General features: G+C 38.7%; 1 protein-coding gene across 6 annotated transcripts in view; it reads left to right on the top strand.

Annotated features, from left to right (window-relative positions):
* Positions 1-22,156, top strand: part of LOC105476867 (ubiquitin specific peptidase 32) — a 254,106-nt gene that overhangs the window by 134,165 nt on the left and 97,785 nt on the right. For all 6 annotated transcript variants that reach the window (XM_024791263.2, XM_011733147.2, XM_011733146.2 and 3 more), the window contains 2 exons: positions 528-646; positions 6,933-7,092. In XM_024791263.2, the coding sequence (XP_024647031.1) occupies positions 528-646; positions 6,933-7,092 (279 nt within the window). The remainder of the gene's footprint in view (positions 1-527; positions 647-6,932; positions 7,093-22,156) is intronic.

The raw sequence follows: 22,156 nt of genomic DNA, 5'->3' as shown, positions 1-22,156 counted from the left end.
TATTATATTTTTTGATATTTATCCATCTTGAAACATATTTTAACTTCTATGTAGTATTTCATTGTGTGTATCTCATTTTACCTGTTCGCTTGTTGATAGACATTTACCTTTTTTCCCCTAAGTTTTGCTCTTACAAACAGTATTTCGGTGAACATCCTGTATTTTGTACGCAGGTATCAGAGTTTTTCAAAGATGGATGACCTTTACTAGATTTTGCCAAATTACTCATGAAAGTGGTTGCAATAATTTATGCTCCTATTAACAGTGTATAAGAGGTCATGTTTGTCCTAGTCTTTGCTAACACTTTGTATTGTTATACCTAAAGATGTTTGCATATTTGGCATGTTTGAAAAGATACTATACTGCTGTTTTAAATTTTTGTTGCTGGGTTATTTTAAGGAATAAACTGTATTTATAAAGTGCTTAGCCCTAGTAATCACTCAGTTATTGTAGCTTTCTCTTTCCTCCCTACTTCCACCACGTATATTTGATCTTTTTAAGATTAATTTATTCTTTCTTTCTCTTAGACATTTTTAGTCTTTTTTCAAGTGAATCTGGGAACTATGTTATACGGGAAGAAATGGAAAGAATGCTCCATGTGGTGGATGGTAAAGTCCCAGATACACTCAGGAAGTGTTTCTCAGAGGTATATTTAAAGATTTACATTTTATCCCTTTTCGTTGACAAAGTATTAACTCTTAGTCGTGTAATAAGTTTTAAGTATGACAAACAGATGTTTATGTGCAGATTACTTTTGGTATTTTTATATTTATTGATGTTTCTATTTATGTGCTATTCCATGACTCTCATTACTGCTATATTTGTGAATCTGAAAATTTTCAATTCTACTGTAAAGGCAACTATTCATACTTAGAGTATAATGAAACACAATCCTATATGCACACATTAACACAGCAATACACACACACACACACACACTCCTGCAGGAACCTGAAACAGTGCTCATGTTGTAGTGTCTTTGCTTTTCATCATGGATATCATTCATTCATTAGCCTTGAGCCATCTGTGACCTGTTTTATCAAGGCCTATTTTGTCATTTATTTCACCTAGTTGATTTGCATAGTGAAATATTTGTGTTAAAAAATTGTCATCTTTGGGCCAGGCAAGGTGGCTCACACCTGTAATCCAAGTACTTTGGGTGACCCAGGCGAGAAGATCTCTTGAGCCCAGGAGTTCAAGATCAGCCTGGACAATGTAGCAAGACCCCAACTCTACCAGAGGGGGGAAAGTCATTTTTTCTGTTTTCAAAAATAATATATTTTCATTGTGCCTTTATAGAAAAATTAAACAATAGAAGCAATTCAATGATAGAAAAAGTATATCTTTTAACAGAGGGAATTATTTTATTTTTCTTTTCAGAGGTCTGCTAGTATGTGAAAAGTCCTTAGTGATTGTAGAGTAAACATCCCTTTAGAAGTTCTGATTTGGCCGGGCGCAGTGGCTCACACCTGTAATCCGAACACTTTGGGAGGCCGAGGCGGGTGGATCACGGGGTCAGGAGATTGAGACCATCCTGGCTAACACGGTGAAACCCCCGTCTCTACTAAAAAATACAAAAGAAAATTGGCCGGGCGTGGTGGCGGGCGCCTGTAGTCCCACAGGCGAATGGCATAAACCCGGGAGGCAGAGCTTGCAGTGAGCCGAGATCGTGCCATTGCACTCCAGCCTGGGCAACAGAGCGAGACTCCGTCTCCAAAAAAAAAAAAAAAAATCCAAGAAGTTCTGATTCTTTCATGCAGCACTGAGTGCTGCCCAGTTTCTTATGGGTGGCTTTTTGACACAATTCCGTTTCACCAGTATGACAGTCCTTCATTGTTCTTTATTTTATTTGAGGAGTTAGCTCTGCCTTCATGACTGTATAGACATTGATTGTCTGTATTTCAGTCGTTTGCATGTATCTGGTTCTGATATATATTTGGACTGTCTATCATTAGTTTCTTACCCCTCTGGTTTTGAATATCTCCTGTGTTGATATCCCCTGGTGATATCTCTTTCTTGCTTTTGAGCTTAGCGTGCAGTTTTTGGTGGTGGTTATGTTGTTAACATTTTATCCAGCATTTCCAAGTGTCAGGTGCAAAAGGATGCGCTTCCTGTGTTTTTGGTTCTGACATATTGACTGGAATTTGCTGTGATAGCAATTTACAACTTCAGGACAAACTGAGCTATGATTTGTTTTTTTCCCCATAATAAAAATTTGCTTGTAAGAAAAAAAGATAATCTAGCAAACCTGACTGATTGGATTTTTGACATAGATGTCCAAAACATTAATACTCTTTTTTCTTTTTCAGGAAGTATGGTATTTTTTCATTTTAATAAGGTTTATGCAGACATTCTCATTTTTGCAGATGGAAACTAAGTGTGGTTGGCCACCCAGTACTCTAACAATTTAAGCACAATAGCAGGCACATGTATTAGTTGATAATTAGGGCTATAGGGGAAAATAAAGTAGAATAAAGGAAGAAGGTGGTAATATCGAAAATCTGAATCTTGTTATTTTATATAGAATGGTTAGGTCTGTCAGATAAGTAAGATTTGAGTAAAGAATTTATAGCAAGTGAGAAAGAAAACCATGAAGATATCTGGGGGACCACTTTTCATCAAGAGAATATAGCAAAGACCTTGAGGTGGGGGTATAGTTGTATGTCCAAGGAACAATAACAAGGCAATTTAATTGGAATGATGTGAACAGGGGAGTGGTAGGAAATGATTATATATTGTCCTATAGAACAGTGTGAGTCCTTTGACTTTTACCCTGAGTGAGATAGAAACCACTGGAAGGTTTTGAGTAGAGGAGTAACAAAATATGAGTTGCTTTTTTTTTTTTTTTTAACACGTGATAACTTTGGATCTTATGTGGGAAGTAGGTTGAACTGAGTCCAGTTGAGGTATCTGAATAATCCAGGCATGAGGATTATGATTACCAAAGGTCAATGATTTAATCAATCGTTTAGATCATGGTGTAGCAGTGAGGTAATGAGAAGTTTTTAGATTCTGCGTTTATTTCAGAGGTAGAGTTGGCCTAGAATTTTTTCTTGTATTGATTATGGACTATGTGACAGAATGAGTAGAGGGAAGATGATTAGTATTTAGCCTGATTCAGTAAATGAATGGAGTTACTACTACCTGAGATGGCTAAGAGTAATGGAGAAGCAGATTAGGGGGTTGGATGTCAAGAAAGATGTAATTACACTTGAGAATCCTATTAGGCACTCAAGTGGAGTTGTCAAATGTGATTTTTGATATATAAATTTGTTGTTGAGGAGAAAGGATTTGTTGTTGGCTTACAGGTGAGGATGAAATCATCTAGGAGTAAGTGTAGATAGAAAACAGGTTGGAAGAGCGAGTCCTGTAATCCAGTGTTTAGAGTTTGAAGAGATGAAGAGGACTCAAAACAGATCAATAAGAAATGGCCTGCAAGAAAAGAGGATTAATAAAAGAGAATAGTGTCCTAGAAGCCAACTGAGGCCAATGTTTCAAGAAGCAAGGAGAATTCAACTATGTCAAATACCCTGAAAGGTCTAGTGAGTTGACCTTTGATCACTGAGAAGTGATCATTAAATTTGGTGACCTGCAGGTAGGTCATTGGTGTAGGTCCTGTGGAATTAAAAAATTGCTGGTGTCAGTATGCTAGATGGAATGTGCTCATAAGAGGAAATTGTGATGGGAAGTTGGAATGCTTCAGTTTCAATAATGGGAAGGGGAAGTAACTATAATAAAGACATCATAAGACTATGGTAATTAATGCCTAAGTTGGTGGTATTTTTAATAAGATCTTTAGAGAAGAAAAGATCAAAGAAATGTGAAGCTCATGTATATGGCTATTTGAATTATTAGATACCTCTAGTTGGTATAAAACCAACCTTGTAAATGGGCTATTGGTATTTGATTCAACTATTTGATTTATTTGCCTGCTCTAGTATCTGAGTAGTGTGTCTGATGATTGTATGTAGAACCTTGCTATCCAAGTATTTATATTAGAATGGGTTAGTTCAGACCTTCAATAACAATACTTTGTGTTGTTTTTGTGTTTACACACACACACACACACACACAAAGAAAAGCACTTTAGGTAAAATATAAGGACCTAGTGCTTAGATTTAAGTGATATGGGTCTCAGCTTTTTCTGTCTTGTGCTTTATTATTACCCTTGACAGATGAAGTTGTAAAGAAATCCACCTAGGTGTTGTATGAATTTTTCTTTGTCACTGACTTCTTTTAGGTTGTTGACTCTTAAAATGGAAATTTATATTTTATACTATTCTTCTCTTTTTAGAAGAGATTCATGACTCAAAAACAAAAAATCAGATTTGACAGTGTAATTTTTGGTCTGCCAATTTTGTGGAATGATTCCCAATTAGCCAGTGAACTTCAGCGATTACTTTGTATTTCACTTAGACAGGCAGTGTGCTAACTTTGGAGCCTGGACTACCTGAGTTCAGTCCTCTTTCTTCCACTGTATAACAGTACGCAAATTCCTTAACCTTTTGGTGTCTTGGTTTTCTTATGGTAAAATGGGGGTAATAATAGTGCCTTCTGTAGGGAGTGTTTTGAAGATTAAATTAGTATTTGAAATATTTAGAACAGTCACTAGGACATTGTAAACATTTGGTATTAGCTATATGTGAAGGTGGTAGAAGGGTCTACCTGGAGATAGCATCAGATCCCACAGGTTGAGGGATTAGTTCCACAAAACTGCCCCCTAGACATCTTCACTAGTGATCATGATTGATTAAATCGTTGACCACTGGTAATCAGCCCAACTTTCAGCCCTCTCCCCTCCCTCCCTAGAGGTTAATCATTTTTTTTTTCCTTTGGCCAGCCCCCATCCTGAGGCTATCTAGCAGCCCCCTACCCAGCCTTGGGTCAATTCATTAGCATGCAGAGTCATTTATCACTTTGGAGACTACAAGAATTTTAGGAGTTGCATGCCAGCAAAAGAGATGAAGACCAAATATATATTTAACAATATCACAACCGCTAAGAAATTACAATTAAAGGATGCTATTGATTTTAAGACTTATCCCAATGTCAGAGATGTTAATGTGGTAAAAATGTGCATCGGTTTGTAGAATTTATACTACTAAGCTTCTTTCTAGACTAAATGTGGGATACAGAAAGAATATGGGGAGGAACTCTCATTTCTAAACATGTTGGCGGTGTACTCATATGTCCCTACAACATGTCTGAATGTCATTGTCAATGTCAAAATAAAAGTGTATAGAGCATACATGCAGACTGGGTGGTCTTCAGTATGTCCAAATAACAAAGAAAGGTTGGGAGTTTTCTAAAAAAGGGAATGTTACATGTGATCCTGAGAGAAAGTTCTTTGGTGTTAGTAAAGCTTTAGGGAGCTGGCAAACTCCAGTTGGTGGGCGATGGTGGTGGGCAGAATTAGTTGCAGCAAATCATCTCAGCAGCTGGACTTACAGAGAATTTATTTCAAGAGCAATGTATCCTGAATGCTTCTCCCCTGGGCCTGTTGACTCTGATTTAGTTATGACCCAATTTGTGTGATCAACTTTCACACCATATTCTTCCGTTCAGAAAAACAAGACTGTCAATGTCTTGATTGCTTGGATTGCACTCATGGTAAATGTTCTGAAACTACCAGGCTAAGAGTATTGCCTCACTTAATAGGATGCTACTAAACAATGTAGATATGTTTCTTCCATATCTCTTTTAGGTAACTAATTATTTGTATTCTTTAACATGTCTATTAGGATTAGAGCTGCTCTAATCTTGACTGTCATTATTCATTGTATTTCTTTCTTTCTTTTTCCTGATCAAATAGTTTAGGTTGTAACTTCATTGTATTTCCTTGTGAATTGCTTCTTCCTTTTTCTGCTTAGAAATACCTGGCTCCCACTAAACCTAGGATCTCTTGTCTTCCAAGCAAAGGGATTGGCTTGAACAACCGTATGATGCTCTTTTTCAGCCTGGATACTTTTCTCCAGAGATTTATCAAGACAATTACCTGGAAAGAAAGCAAAGAAACAGAAATCAACTTGCTTCTTTTTGTTCTCTGTGTGCATACATGTTTTCAGTGATGCCTTCTGGGATCCTGATTGTCTACTCTAGGAGGACACCTGGATAGTTGTTATTAATTCACAAATGGAATTTAAAGAGTATTTTAATTCCATACAGATTTAATTACAATATAGTAACTCAGGCAGATTAAAGAGTGCTAAAGAAGAGGGATAAGGCAAACGAAAAATTGGATTTATTAAATGTTTAAAGAAATGCAGATGGCTGGACACGGTGGCTCACGCCTGTAATCCCAGCACTTTGGGAGGCTGAGATGGGCAGATCACGAGATCAGGAGATCAAGACCATCCTGAGCTAACATGGTGAAAGCTCGTCTCTACTAAAAAATACAAAAAATTAGTTGGGCGTGGTGGCAGGCACCTGTAGTCCCAGCTACTCGGGAGGCTGTGGCAGGGGAATGGCATGAACCTGGGAGGTGGAGCTTGCAGTGAGCCGAGATCACGCCACTGCACTCAAGCCTGGGTGACAGAGCGAGACTCCGTCTCAAAACAAACAAACAAACAAACAAAAACAACAACAAAAAAATGCAGTTTACTGATTTTAGGATATATTTTAGCAAACAAAATCTGGCTTATTGGCAGTGTACCGCTTTACTGAATTGATGAAATAATTTGTAATTAACATACAGATTTTATGCAAGTAGAAGTTATGAAGTACAATTATTTTTTAAAACAGTTTGATTTCCATATATATATATATATACATACACACACACGCACACACACACAGCAGTGTTATTAGATAATCCTTCCTTTATAGATATCAGAAAGGTAAATACCAACTAATTGTGAATTTTAGGTTGTACAGGTTCCAAGTAAGATACCTTAAAATTTGACTAAACTTATGTTTTCTTGTTTTAATTTTAGGGTGAAAAGGTAAACTATGAAAAGTTTAGAAATTGGCTTTTTCTAAACAAAGATGCTTTTACTTTCTCTCGATGGCTTCTATCTGGAGGTGTGTATGTTACCCTCACTGATGATAGTGATACTCCTACTTTCTACCAAACTCTGGCTGGAGTCACGCATTGTAAGTAATGACATTTCATTGTTTTCTTTTTGCCTTTTTAAAAATATATAATTGACTGGTAATATGAGAATATGCTTATAAAGGAGAAATTTATTTAAATTTTTAAATTTTTTATTTTTTTGAGACAGGGTCTCGCTCTGTCCCAGGCTGGAGTGCAGTGGCACCATTGTGGCTTACAGCAGTCTCAACATCCTGGGGTCAACCAATCCTCTCACCTCATCCTTCTGAGCCCCTGGGACTACAGGCATTCACCACCATGCGTGGCTAATTTTTTTTATCTTTTGTAGAGACTGCAGGGGTCTGTGTTGCCTATGTTGGTCTTGAACTCTTGGGCTCAAGTAATCCTCCCACCTCAGTTTCCCAAGGTGCTATGATTACAGTCGTGAGTCACTGTGCCCAGCCGAGACTTTTTTTTCTTTTTTTTGAGGTGGAGTCTCTGTTGCCCAGGCTCGAGGGCAGTGGCGTGATCTTGGCCCACTGCAAGCTCCGCCTCCCAGGTTCACGCCATTCTCCTGCCTCAGCCTCCCGAGTAACTGGGACTACAGGCGCCCACCACCACACCTGGCTAATTTTTTTGTATTCTTAGTAGAGTCATGGTTTCACCATGTTAGCCGGGATGGTCTTGATCTCCTGACCTCGTGATCCACCTGCCTCAGCCTCCCAACGTGCTGGGATTACAGGCATGAGCCACGACTCCCGGCCTAAGAAACTTTTTTTTGTCAGTATTTTGTTTTTTTCCAAAATGTAATAAAAAGAAATGTTGGGCATGGAAAATATAGCCCTCTGTGAATTGTCCTTAACTAAGCTATATTAGTTTCCTAGGGTTGCTGTAACAAATTACCACAATTCAGCCTGGCGCAAGCCTGTAATCCCAGCACTTTGGGAGGCCGAGACAGGTGGATCACAAGGTCAGGAGATCGAGACCATCCTGGCTAACACGGTGAAACCCCGTCTCTACTAAAAAATACAAAAAACTAGGCGGGCGAGGTGGCAGGCGCCTGTAGTCCCAGCTACTTGGGAGGCTGAGGCAGGAGAATGGTGTAAACCCAGGAGGCGGAGCTTGCAGTGACCTGAGATCTGGCCACTGCACTCCAGCCTGGGCGACAAAGCGAGACTCCGTCTCAAAACAAAAACAAAAACAAAACAAATTACCACAATTCATAAACTGAAACGAGACATTTAACAGTTTTAGCAGCTGAAATCAAAATGTTTATATGACTGTATTCCCTCTGAAGTCCTGTTATAGAACTGGAGTTGGGTCTGCTTACCTGGCTCAGTAAAATCACATATCTACACCAGAGTTTTTGTAGCAGTAGAAAGGAAGACATTTATAGGGCATTAAGCAAAGAGGACCAGGTATATGCTCAAAGCCTGACCTCCCCAAGGCTCACGGGTAGGGGTTTTTAAAGGCAAGGGTAACTTTCAGGAATATAGAAGCTACAGGCAAAAATCATAAATCAATACATGAAGGATACTCATTGGTTTTGGCCTAAAAGGGTGGGATATCTTGAAGAGGGGGAGCTTACAGGTAGGTAATAGGTAGGTAGACAGATTTAAAGGTTTTCTGATTTGCAATTGGTTAAGGAAGAGAAGCATCTTCTTAAAATTTGAGGTCAGCAGAAAAGAACATTAACTGGCTCATGGGTATGACTCCCTCCAGGCCCTTCAGGAAGAAATTAATTAATTAATTAATTTGAGATGGAGTATTGCTCTGTCGCCCAGGCTGGAGTGCAGTGGCACGATCTCTGCTCACTGCAACCTCCACTTCCCAGGTTCAAGTGATTTTTCTGCCTCAGCCTCCTGAGTAGCTGGGATTATAGGTGTCCACCACTTCGCCCAGCTAAATTTTTTGTATTTTTAGCAGAGAAGGGGTTTCACCATGTTGGCCAGGCTGGTTTCAAACTCCTGACCTCAAGTGATCCACCTGCCTCAGCCTCCCAAAGTGCTAGGATTACAGGCATGAGCCACCACACCCAGCCTGGGAAGAAATTTAGAACAAAGAAGGATAGTAAGCATTGAATCTTTAGTTCCCCTGTGGTCTAAGGTCTGATCAGCTCAGTGTGGGTTCTTGGTGAGGGAGAGGGTCTGTTCTTCTGAATGACAACTCGGGCACATATTAAGATGTTATCTTTAGTTGCTATAGGGAAATCAAACATCTTCTTTTAGGCTACTATTACTTTCTGGCGTAACAAGTTACTTATTTCTCAGGGCTCGCTAGATAGATGCCTAGAGTTTCACTTGAAGGAACTCAGGAATATCCTTTATTTCCATGCATTCAGGGACCCCTAGGCCCCTCGGCCCCTCAAAAGGTGCTTCCTGCTCTGCCTCAGTCCCTAGAAAAGAATTATTCCTTGCCTCTTCAATTTTTTGGTGACCCCAAGCATTCCTTGGTTTGTGGCAGCATCTCCCATTCTTTGTCTCTGTCTTCTCCTGGCCTTCTCTATGTGTTTCTGTGTCCTTTCCTCTTGGATTCAGGGTCCATGATAAATCCAGGATAATTTTACCTCAAGGTCCTTAATTCATTACATCCGCAAAGACCCTGTTTCCAAATAAGGCCGTACTCTGAGGTTCCGGATAGTCATGAATGTTTGGGAGACAGTATTCAATTCACTACACAGGCCTAAGTGTTAATTTCTACTGTTCTTCTTTCCATTGGATACAGAAAACTGTTAATACACTCTGCTTTTCCGTTTTTTTGTTTTGTTTTGTTTTGTTTTGTTTTGTTTTGTTTTGACACACAGTCTCTCTCTTTTGCCTGGGCTGGAGTGCAGTGGTGTGATCTCAGTTCACTGCAGCCTCCACCTCCTGGATTCAAGTGATTCTCCTGCCTTGGCCTCCCAGGTAGCTGTGATTACAGGCATGCACTACCATGTCTGGCTAATTTTTGTATTTTTATTAGAAACGGGGCTTCACTATGTTGGCCAGGCTGGTCTTGAACTCCTGACCTCAGGTGATCCACCTGCCTCAGCCTCCCAAAGTGCTGGGATTACAGGTGTGAGCCATTGTGCCTGGGCTACTTTTCCTTATGCTTCTTTCTATCACTAAAATGCCTTCTCTTTTTCTTCTGCCTGTTAAATCCTAACAATCATGCATGAAGACTTAAATCACATACTCTCTTTTTTTTTCATGAAACCTTTTCTTGCCTTCTTATCAGAAATTATCTCTCATTTCTCTAACTCTGATAACACCTTACTTGTACCTTTCTTCAATTAATTTATCCCATTCATCTTTGTATTATAACTATTTATAGCATTCTGCTTATTTGTACATGTCATGTCTCCTAACTCATAGGATCCTTTCTGTCATAGGGGGTCTGCATTATTATTCTATCTTTCCTCCCTTGGGCCAAGCCTAAATAAGTATTTGTTGACTGAATAGAGGAATTTGGGTGTCAAGCGCTATTTGTATCCATTGCTTTATATGACATATAACTTGACTACTGATTACATATCAACTACTTTCTCCCATTTTCATTCTGTTATTATTAAAAGTTCTGACTGGTAAGTTCTGGCATGAATAGGCAATAAGCTTCATTCTACTACTTTTCAGTGCCCTTGTCTTTAAGTAGGAAAGCCTTTAAAAAAATTATTTTGCTTAAAATATTGAGGGAACCTTTTTATACTCACTGTGTAAACTCTAACTTACCTTAGTATTTAAGTTGTCAGTCATATGAATATTCTGTTGAACTTTCACTTTTATTTGTGATTGTATGGTAAATTATTTTTCTGTTAATATTGACAAGAGTGTGACTGCTTTCCTTAAATGCCTTGTTGTGTTAAAGAAAAAATTATTCTGATATTTGTTAAAACAGTAAGGAAGACATTATTCAAGACTACTGCAATTAAGGGTATTGCAGTAAGAGAGAGAGATAAGCTCAACTCTCAATATAACAACAACAAGTGGGGATTTATAGCCAAGAATTAAGGTGAGGTGGTCAGTGGATGGAAAAATTACAAAGAGGAGACATCAAAGGTAGGCGATTCTTGCTAAAATGGCCCCAGTTGAGGGGAATGACTATTGCTGGATTCTTATCTAAAACTGGTCTAGGATAAACCAATGACAGGAAGGGGACCAAGAATGAAACTTAGTAGAAGTGAGCTTAGAGGAACCTAAAAAATTTGGTCAGGGAGCTAGTCTTTGTCAGTTGATTAAAAAATTACTTTGAATGCGGAAGCTGCATATTGTCTGTTTTTGAAAGCACTGTATTAGTAGAGAAAACAAATTTATTTAATCAGTCAAATAATTTTCAATATGTTAAAAATGGCTACATTTTATTTGAAAATAATATTTTCTATTTACCTTTTTATTAATTGGGAAGTTTTTTGAATTTTTAATAGTATCTAAAAGTTAAAAATACTTTTGTCTTGTTAAGAAATCTTGAATTAGGCTGGGCGTGGTGGCTCACGCCTGTAATCCCAACAGTTTGGGAAACCGAGGCGGGTGGATCACAGGGTCAGGAGTTCGAGACCAGCCTGGCAAATATGGTGAAACCCTGTCTCTACTAAAAAAATATATACAAAAATTAGACTACAGGTGGCAGGCGCCTGTAGTCCCAGCTACTCGGGAAGCAGAGGCAGGAGAGTCACTTGAACCTGGGAGGCAGAGGTTGCAGTGAGCCAAGATCATGCCACTGCACTCTAGCCTGGGTGACAGGGCGAGACTCCGTCTCAAATAAATAAAACAAAATCTTGAATTATTTGAAACAAGTATTCCTGTACATTCATTGTTTCACCTACAATAATGACCTTCTAATTCCTAATGATTATTTTCTTTTTAGTTTCATGTACCCCCTAACATCTCTGCAGCATTTTAACACTGTTGACCAGTTTTCTTCAAACTCTCTTCTCCTTTGACTTTTGAAACATTGTAGTTTCCTGATATTCTTATTATTTCTTACGAGTTTTACAGTTCCCCTTTTACCACCTACTTTTAAAATAAAAGTTATTTTGAGCAGATCAGCCCTTCACTCTATTTTGTTCTCGAATGATGTACATGCTTTGCTTCATCACAGCCATTTCCATGCCTCACCTATCCTTCCTATCTTTGCAGGTGATACCTAGATGAACTTTTCTGCTTTTGAGGTATTTCTGAAACTGCAGATTCATTTTAATAAATGCCTCCTGGTTATATTTTCTAGCACCTAAATCTCATATCTAAAGCCAAATTCATCTTCCCCTGCCTCAATCCACCTAAAGGTATTAAAAAAAAAAAAAAAAAAAAAGGCAAACATGTTCTTCCTTCTGTGTTTTATATCCTGGTTGATAATATTTTTAATTCCAGTGTCTAACTTGACTCACTTTGACTTTTCCTTGTCAAGCTTCATATTAGATTCTGTCCATCTTAACTCAGACATATTTCTTGCATCTTTCTTTCTTGGTGCCATCATTACAAATTTCTTATCTTTCTTGTTTTACTGCCTCTCAATGATATGAAAGTATGAAGGACAATTTTTTTTAATGTATTTTTAATTCACATTAAATTGACATTGCATTTCTTTTAATTACTTCACTTCTCTGCTCAGAAACGTTTGCTTAAATTCCTTAACATGGCTTCAGAGTCTCTTAGTTTCCTATCCTTGACTTAATTTCCCATGCTCATTTCTCCTCACATGTGTTCTCTGCCTCAACTACAGAGCACTGGTCAATATACCGTGACCACACCATGAACTTTATATTATAGCTACCCTATATACATCACTCCTTATCTTCCTTCGTTTAAGAATGTACCTCATCTTTCAACCCTTGACAATTGAGATGATTCTTTGTCATCAAAGCCCAATTCAGATAGATGCTGCCTGTTCTTTCATGCTTGTCCATTTCTCTTTAATTTGAGTTAGTTTATTTTACTATTTGCATTTCTGCAACACTTTATATTTCAATTAAAACAATTAATTTGCTTCTTGCCCTATCTCTAAGTCTGTTGGAAATGGCTTTGTTTACCCCAAGTTGCAAGTCCCTTGAGAATATGACTCAGGTCCTATTCCTCTGAGTTTTTCTTAGTTTAGTTGACTAAATGCATTTTGTTGGATTGAACTGGATTGAAAATTTTTCAGCCTCTTGAAGTGTACATTCTAAGTCTTGATTTAAACATTTTATTGCCTCCAGAGTGAGCAGAAGGTATGTGTCCTCTTAGGACTGTAAGGCTAAAGCCGTACCAAGGGGAGAAGGACCAAGATAAATCATCATGTTTAAATAAGGTTTAACAACTTCATAAGCATGGGGATGTTCTCATAAAAGTTGACTATATTTGGCTGGGTGCGGTGGCTCACGCCTGTAATCTCAGCACTTTGGGAGGCCGAGACGGGTGGATCATGAGGTCAAGAGAATGAGACTATCCTGGCCAACATGGAGAAACCCCATTTGTACTGAAAGTACAAAAATTAGCTGGGTGTGATGGCATGTGCTTATAGCCCCAGCTACTCGGGAGGCTGAGGCAGGAGAATAGTTTGAACCCAGGTGGTGGCAGAGGTTGCAGTGAGCCGAGATTTTGCCACTGCACTCCAGGCTGGCAACAGAGTGAGACCCTGTCTCAAAAAAAAAAGGTATACTATGTTTTTAGGGGGAAATGAATTATGATACTTACACATTTAAAGAACTGTCGAAAGTTGCAAAGTTCTAAGGTCTTCCAAAACTTTTGGTTAGCTAAATGATGGCAGATATGGAACATTGATTAGCATTCAGTTTAGGCATGTGAAGAGTCAGTTTGCTTTAAATACATGTAGTGATTTTAACTGCTCTTACAATGTGCCCATTGATTTGCGTGGTAGCCATTGAAATAAATCAGTAGCGTATGGTAAAAGCCTGAAGAAATATGCTGTCTTCTCAGTTATTTATAACATTCTTATTTGCTGGCATCTTAGTTGAGTTTTGTCCTATCCTTATTTCTTGCAAGAGAAATACCCCCAAATTAAAAACAAGTCAGCCATAATATACTATGGTATATTGGTAGTTACCAGCTATATTGAACATTGGAATTATTTGGAGAAATTATTAAAAGTGCAGGTTACTGGCTATGTCAGCAAATGTTTTTATTTAGTGGGCCCTAGGACTCTGTACTTTACAAACATCCAGGGTGATTTTGATGTAGATGGACCACGAACTGCATTTTGAGAAACACTGATAAAATATTTAGTAGTTCTACAACCTCTGTGTCACACAGACTACCCCTGCCACTTACTGTTGCTGAGGGAGATAGATTTCACCTCTTCGAACTTCTTTTTTCTCCTTTGTAAAGCAGGGCTAATGATACAATATACCTTATAAGGCTGTTTTAAGGAGTAAATTAGGTAATACCTTTTATTATTATTAATAAAAGGACTCAGCCCTGTGCCTGGTATAGAGCACGTATGTTTTTGGTTTTTTTGTTTTTGTTTTTGTTTTTTTGAGACGGAGTCTCACTCTGTTGCCCAGGCTGGAGTGTGGTGGCACGATCTCAGCTCACTGCAACCTCCGCCCTCCAAGTTCAAGTGATTCTTCTGCCTCAGCCTCCTGAGTAGCTGGGATTACAGGTGCCTGCCACCATGCCTGGCTAATTTTTTGTATTTTTAGTAGAGATGGGATTTCACCATCTCCGCCAGGCGGGTCTTGAACTCCTGACCTCGTGATACCCCTGCCTCGGCCTCCCAAAGTGCTGGGATTACAGGCGTGAGCCACCGCACCCGGCCAGAGCATGTGTTTTTTAATGCATATGCATCCTCTTATATTTGTGAACACTTGGCTTTGTGAATATCAGTGGTCCTTATCCCTCTGTCTTCAGAGAATAATTGTTTTGGGATCAAGCAAATTTTCAAATAGAGGGCTGTAGATCAGTATAAAAATTAACTTGCCCAGATTTGTGGAAAGAAAGTGTTTCTTACCAGTTCGTTTACTTTTATTGTATAATTTATAAAAACAAAGAACCAACAACAAATTTATTCAACAGACAACTGAATTGCTGCTGGCTTCTGGCAAGCGGCTACTCTCTTAGTGGGTCTTACCATGAAAAGCATTATCACAAAGTCAGAATTACTGCTAAACTTCTTAGAGAAATTCTGACATGGTTAGGTTTACAATGTGATGACTATGATTTATATTACCTATAAATTCTCACTCTGATTCTGGCTAAACAATTCACTATTGATGCTTTGCAGGCTCTTCTACTCAAATAATATTTGGTACATTGAACTGTTCTAATAATGTGTTAGGAATGTGGAAACGTGTTAAAAATAGGGAATGTTATTAACTGATTTATAAGTAGACATTTATTTTAAAGCATCAGCGACTCCATTTAAATTTGTGTAATGAGCCAAGGTATCTAGGAAACAAAAAGGAATGATAATTTTTAACTTCTGAATAACATGTTGGCATGCAGATGCCTTTAATTACTTTTTCATACACAATTCCAAAGTAAAATTTGAAGTCACAGTAAGTTGAACACACTGCCATGTTTAATCATATTTTGTTCTCTTTGATGTGAATCAGAAAGGAAACTGTAGAGCTATTTGTATTCAGTATAGACTTAGAATAATTAACTTACTGGATTTGGCCAGGCATGGTGCCCCACGCCAGTAATCCCACCACTTTGGGAGGCTGAGGCGGGCGGATCACCTGAGGTCAGGAGTTCAAGACCAGCCTGGGCATCATGGTTAAACCCCATCTCTACTAAAAATATAAAAGTTAGCTGGGTGTGGTGGCAGACATCTGTAATCCCGGTACTCAGGAGGCTGAGACAGGAGAATTGCTTGAACCCAGGAGGCGGAGGTTGCAGTGAGCCGAGACTGTGCCATTGCACTCCAGCCTAGGTGACAAGAGTGAAACTCCGTCTCAAATAATTATAATAATAATAATAACTTACTCAGTTTATCCAAGATTTTAAATTTTGTCATGGCAATTACATTTTTCTGAAGTGCAAATTTCAAACTATTGTTACCTTATCTATTATTTAAATTAAGAAGTGGAATCAGAACTTTAGCCCAAAGTTCAAGTGTTTATGGTTTAATACATCTTAACTAATTTTTAAATCAAGACCATTGTATTTTTGTACCATAATTTGCAGTTTAAATACTTTATTATTATTATTATTGTTATTATTATTATTTGAGACAGGTTCTGGCTCTGTCGCCCAGGCTGGAGTGCAGTGGCCCTATCTAGGCTCATTGCAACCTCCGCCTCCCAGGCGTAAGCGATCCCCCCACCTCAGCCTCCCAACTTGCTGGGACTGCAGGCGCATGCCACCAGGCCTGGCTAAGTTTTGTATTTTTTGTAGAGAAGGGGTTTTACCATGTTGCCCAGGCTGGCCTCAAACTCCTGGGCTCAAGTGATCTACCTGCCTCAGCCTCCCAAAGTGCTAGGATTATAGGTGTGAGCCAGCATGCCTGGCTATTTAAATACTTTAGATTTTATTTGTAAAATTACTTGTGAAATATAGATAAGTTTATTTATTTTGAGACAGAGTGTTACTCTGCAGGCAGGAGTTCATTGGCACAGCTATGACTCAGTGCAGCCTCGACCTCGCAGGCTCAAGGGATCCTCCTGCCTCAGCTTCCTGAGTAGCTGGGGCCACAGGTGCATTCACTGCACTCGGCTAATTTCTAAAAATTCTTTGTAGAGATCGGATCTCAACATGTTACCCAGGCTGGTCTCAATTCTCCCCTGCCACAGACTCCCAAAGTGCTGGGATTACAGGTGTGAGCCACTGTGTCCAGTCAACAAGATTAATGACAAGTTAATCTTTAAAGCCGTTTGTACTGAAGGTACAGGAGGACAGATACGATGTTTGTGATGATGCTGAACATCTCGATGATGATGATGTTGAGTCAGAAAGCCTGTATAGGGAGCATAAACATTCTATGTAATTAAAAGTTTGAAATAAGTTAGTATAGTTCTTCCCTCTGCTCCCCTGATTCTACTTTGAATGATCAAACCCTAGTCATTTTTGTTTTTTCTTGTAATACCCTTTCTTTTTCCATTTTGTCCATAGTTGTTTAATACAGTGTTGGAGTTTGGAGAGACAGACTATAAAGTTAAAACGTAATTAGTTTTAATTGATTAGTTTTAATCAGCCTTTCACTGTTTTAAATCTGTCTATGCCATCCCCATACTGTAGTACATGAGTAGTCCTCTCCAAGCAGTCTAGCAGCTCCACGTCGTCTTCTCTTTGAAATGTTTGCGTTGCGACTGAAATGCCTACTATTCCACGTTCAGCTGTTATCTTTAACACTTTTTTTTTTTTTTGTCATTGGAAACTAAAATTCTTTCTGTCTTTTGCCTTTTATCTTGGGTCCATGGTATAAACCTTTCTGTAGGTGATCCTGTTTCTTGTGCTTGAATTAAAACTTAACTGCTTTTTTGTCTTTCTGTCCTATTACTATCTGTTTTATCTTCAGACTTTTACACATCCTGTTTTACCTCTGCTTATAATTTCCTTCTTCTGCCACACTCCTTTTCTTTCTGTAGTTAACTTTTAGATTCCCTTCATGTACCTCCTTAAACATCAAGACCTCCAGGGCCTACCCACATATGTGCTCCCAGAAAACTCTCTATTTTTTCATTGTACTTTCCACACTAGAAGAAAATGATCAGTTTTCACTTCTAGAATCTAAACATAGTTGTCTTGTTCACAGTCATATCTGTAGTTTTTAGTACAATGTCAGGCATATAATATGTTTTTACTAAATGTTTCCAGAATATGATGTGGCTTTTAAAATTTTTATTTATTGTCCGGGTGCAGTAGCTCATGCCTGTACTCCCAGCACTTTGGAAGGCTGTGGTGGGAGGCTCACTTGAGCCCAGTAGTTCAAGGCCAGCCTGGGAAACAGCAAGTTCCCGTCTCTACAAAAAATTTAAAAATTAGCTGGATGTGGTAGCACATGCTTATATTCCCAGCTACTCTGGAGGCCGAGGTGGGAGGATCACTTCAGCTCAGGAGGTTGAGGCCACATTGAGCCATGATCATTCCTGGGTGACAGAGTGAGACCCTATCTCTTAAAAAAAAAGAAACTGGCCGGGCGCGGTGGCTCAAGCCTGTAATCCCAGCACTTTGGGAGGCCGAGGCGGGTGGATCACGAGGTCAGGAGATCGAGACCATCCTGGCTAACACGGTGAAACCCCGTCTCTACTAAAAATACAAAAAACTAGCTGGGCGTGGTGGCGGGCGCCTGTAGTCCCAGCTACTCGGAGGCTGAGGCAGGAGAATGGCGTGAACCCGGGAGGCGGAGCTTGCAGTGAGCCGAGATCGCGCCACTGCACTCCAGCCTGGGCGACACAGCGAGACTCCGTCTCAAAAAAAAAAAAAAGAAACTATTATTAAGTTATTTTCCTTAATAGTCATATTCTTTTGTAGAATTCAGCAATATTTGGAAGAAAACATGTATCTATTCTGTCCTGTAAATATGTTTTCCAATAAATTAAGAAAGTTTTTGACATTTCCCCAAAATATGTCATAATGTATTCAGCTTGCTAACAGTGATTTCTTTGAATGGTAGAATCTGGATTCTGAAGTAGTTAAAATTGTATTTTTGGTGATGGGACTTTATAATTCATTTTGATTATTTCTCTTTTCAGAGTTAACTCAAGAAATTTGTATTGCCCCTGTCTGTTTTAGCATTTATTTCAGCTAACAATATGTATATTATTATGGTCCCTTACCACATTTTAGTTTACAATGTTAAAGCCTTCTGTCAATAGGGAAAAAAGTGCTTTGGTGATTCTTAGACCATGAACTGCCTTGTAAATCTGTGTGCCTCTCCTTCATTATCCTCTTATCTGTTAGTGATGTAAGGCTTACAGCCATTTTAAGTAGATCTCAGAAGGTCATTGCTCCTGAGAAGAGGTTGTTTTTCATAAATGTTAAAGAAATGTGTTACTGTATGAAAATACTTGGATATTGTGCCTGGCCTTTTTGATGAGGATTCACTTCTGGCATTAAAGAGTTGTTGTCTGCAGCTGGAGCCTTTGGTGAGGTGAGATCTGATTAGGATGGCCCAAAGTGCAGACCAAGAACTACTTAGAATGTTGGGAATATGGTATACTGCTGTTGTGACCCAGAAAAAATTATACCTATAGGTGGGTGATAAATTCATTCTTATTTAGCCAGTAGAGTATAAGTTTTAATAGTGACTTATGCATTGCAAATAGAAAGAGTAACTACTGAAATTACTGCTTCAAACTTCTTCAAGTGAAAATAAGGTTAGTAAACTCCCTCTTCCTAGCAATTTAGCTGCCAATTCATGTAAAATGTTTGGTAATGATATTATATATATAAAATCTACTTTAGCTTGCTTTTGACAAATGTTTGATTGAGGATTGTGCAGTCTATATCCAGAAAATGAACAGATCACATACACTTAAAAGTCAGCACTAAAGGATGGTTTTCATTGCTGATCATGACCAGTCTGATCATTTTTTTCTTGTAAATATGTTCTACTTGTCTTTCCAGATTCCTGCTTCAGCAAATAAATTGTGTTTTTTGAGGAGATTGATAAACATAGTTTTCAAAGTAAAAAAAAGAATCACAGTTAATACGATTTTTCTGTGTTCCAATTTACTGTATTATGTAAACACCAATTAATCAGAATTACTTATTGAACACCTATTATATTCTCAATACTGAGAAGTACAGAAATAACATCAAGACTGCTGTCTTCCTCCTTTTGTTTCAGGGTTAGATTTTTTTATATGCTGATCTACTACTTGGAAGAGTTTAGGACTTGAAAAAGCTAATGTTTCTCTGGAGGAATGAAACGCTTTTTCTTTTCTTTTCTTTTCTTTTTAAGCATCATAAATGGAATAGACAGACGTCTTATTTAGGAATCTCAATTTATATATCACATTACTTTGTTGTTCTCCCTACTGCTAAAATTTTAAAATACTCTCTCCTTTTAAATAAATTCAGTTATCTGAATATTTGAAGTAGATACTTCAGCATTAAAAAACTAAAGCAGCATTCTTCAGTATGAGTTTCATATCTTTTATTTTGTTACAAAAAAGTTGAAATGGGGTCTCACTATGTTGCCCAAGCTGGTCCTAAACCCCTGGACTTAAGCAATCCTCCTACCTCCACCTCCCAAAGTTCTGGGATTATAGGTGTGAGCCACCACACCCAGCCTTTATATATTTTAAAAATTAGATCCCATTCCAAAGTAATTGGACCTTTGCAAACATTGACCCATCAGGAGATTACAATCTAGTGAATTAGTTATTTAGTTTAAAAAGCAATACTATATGACACAGTGTGTATTCCTCTGTGAAAATTTTATCTTTATTGCTCCATACTTTTTTTTTTTTAAAATAGAGACAAGGTCTCTACTAAAAATGTAAAAAATTAGCCAGGTGTGGTGGCGGGCGCCTGTAATACCAGCTACTCAGGAGGCTGAGGCAGGAGAATCACTTGAATCTAGGAGGCAAACATTACAGTGAGCTGAGATCACACCACTGCACTCCAGTCTGGGCAACAGAGTGAGATTCCATCTTGGAAAAAAAAATTTTTTCGGGAACTTTGTTCTTATCTTTCCAGGTAACTTAAGAGTTACCTTGCTAAACTGACCTAACAGGAAAAATAATGAATAAATGAAAGTTACCAGATGCCAAGGTCATGTCTGGTACTAATTGTGATCTTTTTTTTTTTTTTTTTTTTTTTGAGACGGAGTCTCGCTCTGTTGCCCAGGCTGGAGTGCAGTGGTGCGATCTCGGCTCACTGCAAGCTCCGCCTCCCGGGTTCATGCCATTCTCCTGCCTCAGCCTGCCAAGTAGCTGGGACTACAGGTGCCCACCACCACGCCCGGCTAATTTTTTTGTATTTTTAGTAGAGACGGGGTTTCACCGTGTTAGCCAGGATGGTCTCAATCTCCTGACCTCGTGATCCTCCCGCCTCGGTCTCCCAAAGTGCTGGGATTACAGGCGTGAGCCACTGAGCCCGGCTCTAATTGTTATCTTTTATCACAGTTAGCATTATCCTAAAGAGGGGTGTGGGGGTATGTGTGTGTGTGTATGTATGAAACAGCTCAACAAACAATTTTTTTTTTTTTTTTTTTTTTTTGAGATAAGAGTCTTGCTCCATTGTCCAGGCTGGAGTGCAGTGGTGCAGTCTCAGCTCACTGCAACCTCTGCCTCCCAGGTTCAAGCGATTCTCCTGGCTGACCTGCCTCAGCCTCCTGACTAGCTGGGATTACAGGCACGCACCACCATGCCCGGCTAATTTTTGTATTTTTAATACAGACAGGGTTTCACCATGTTGCCCAGGCTGGTCTTGAACTCCTGACCTCAGGTGATCTGCCTGCCCTGGCCTCCGAAAGTGCTAGGATTACAGACGTGAGCCACTGCATCCGGCCAATACTTCTCATTTATTCATTAAACTTATTTATTGAGTGCTCAAAATGTGCCTGATATTATTCTGGTGTTAGACACAGGGAACAAAACATACCAGAAACTCTGCCCTCAAGCTTATGTTCTAGTTAGGGGAGACTCAATAAACAAAACAAATTAATAAACTTTTTATTAGAGTTGATAAGTATTATGGAGTAAAGTAGAGCAGAGAAGAGGGACAGAGGAGTGTCTTTGAAGGTGGTGCAGTTTTGGTCTGAGAATGTCACATTCGAGTAAAGATCTGAAGGAGTTGTGGGAGTAAGCCATGCAGGTATCATGGGGACGTATTGAAAGGTTTTGAGGTAGAGAAGTCACATTTTTAGCCTTATTCTGTTTACATAGATACTTAACTGGCCTTCCTGCTGTCTGAAGAATGCCCTTTAATAGTCCTTTTGGTGTGGTTCTGCTATTTCTGCTTTGTTTGTCAAAAAAAAATCTGTACTTTGAATTTATTTTTGAAGAATATTTTCACGTGATACAGAATTGGAGGTTGACAACTTTGTTTTCTTTTTCAGCACTTCCCTGTTGCTTTCTGGCTTTATTTCTGGAGATAAACTATTATCTTGGTTCTTTTGTTTGTAATGTGTTTTTCTCCATCTTACTCTCTTTTAAGATTTTTTCTTTATCACCAGTTTGATTATGACTTGCCTTGTTAGGGTTTTGAGTTTTCTAACACAAGGTTCATTGAACTTCTGGATCTGTGGGAATATAGTTTTTATGAATTT

This window comes from Macaca nemestrina, chromosome 17 (assembly GCF_043159975.1).
Source record: "Macaca nemestrina isolate mMacNem1 chromosome 17, mMacNem.hap1, whole genome shotgun sequence".
NCBI classification, from domain to species: Eukaryota; Metazoa; Chordata; class Mammalia; order Primates; family Cercopithecidae; genus Macaca; species Macaca nemestrina.
This window is presented reverse-complemented; position numbering and strand designations above follow the sequence as displayed.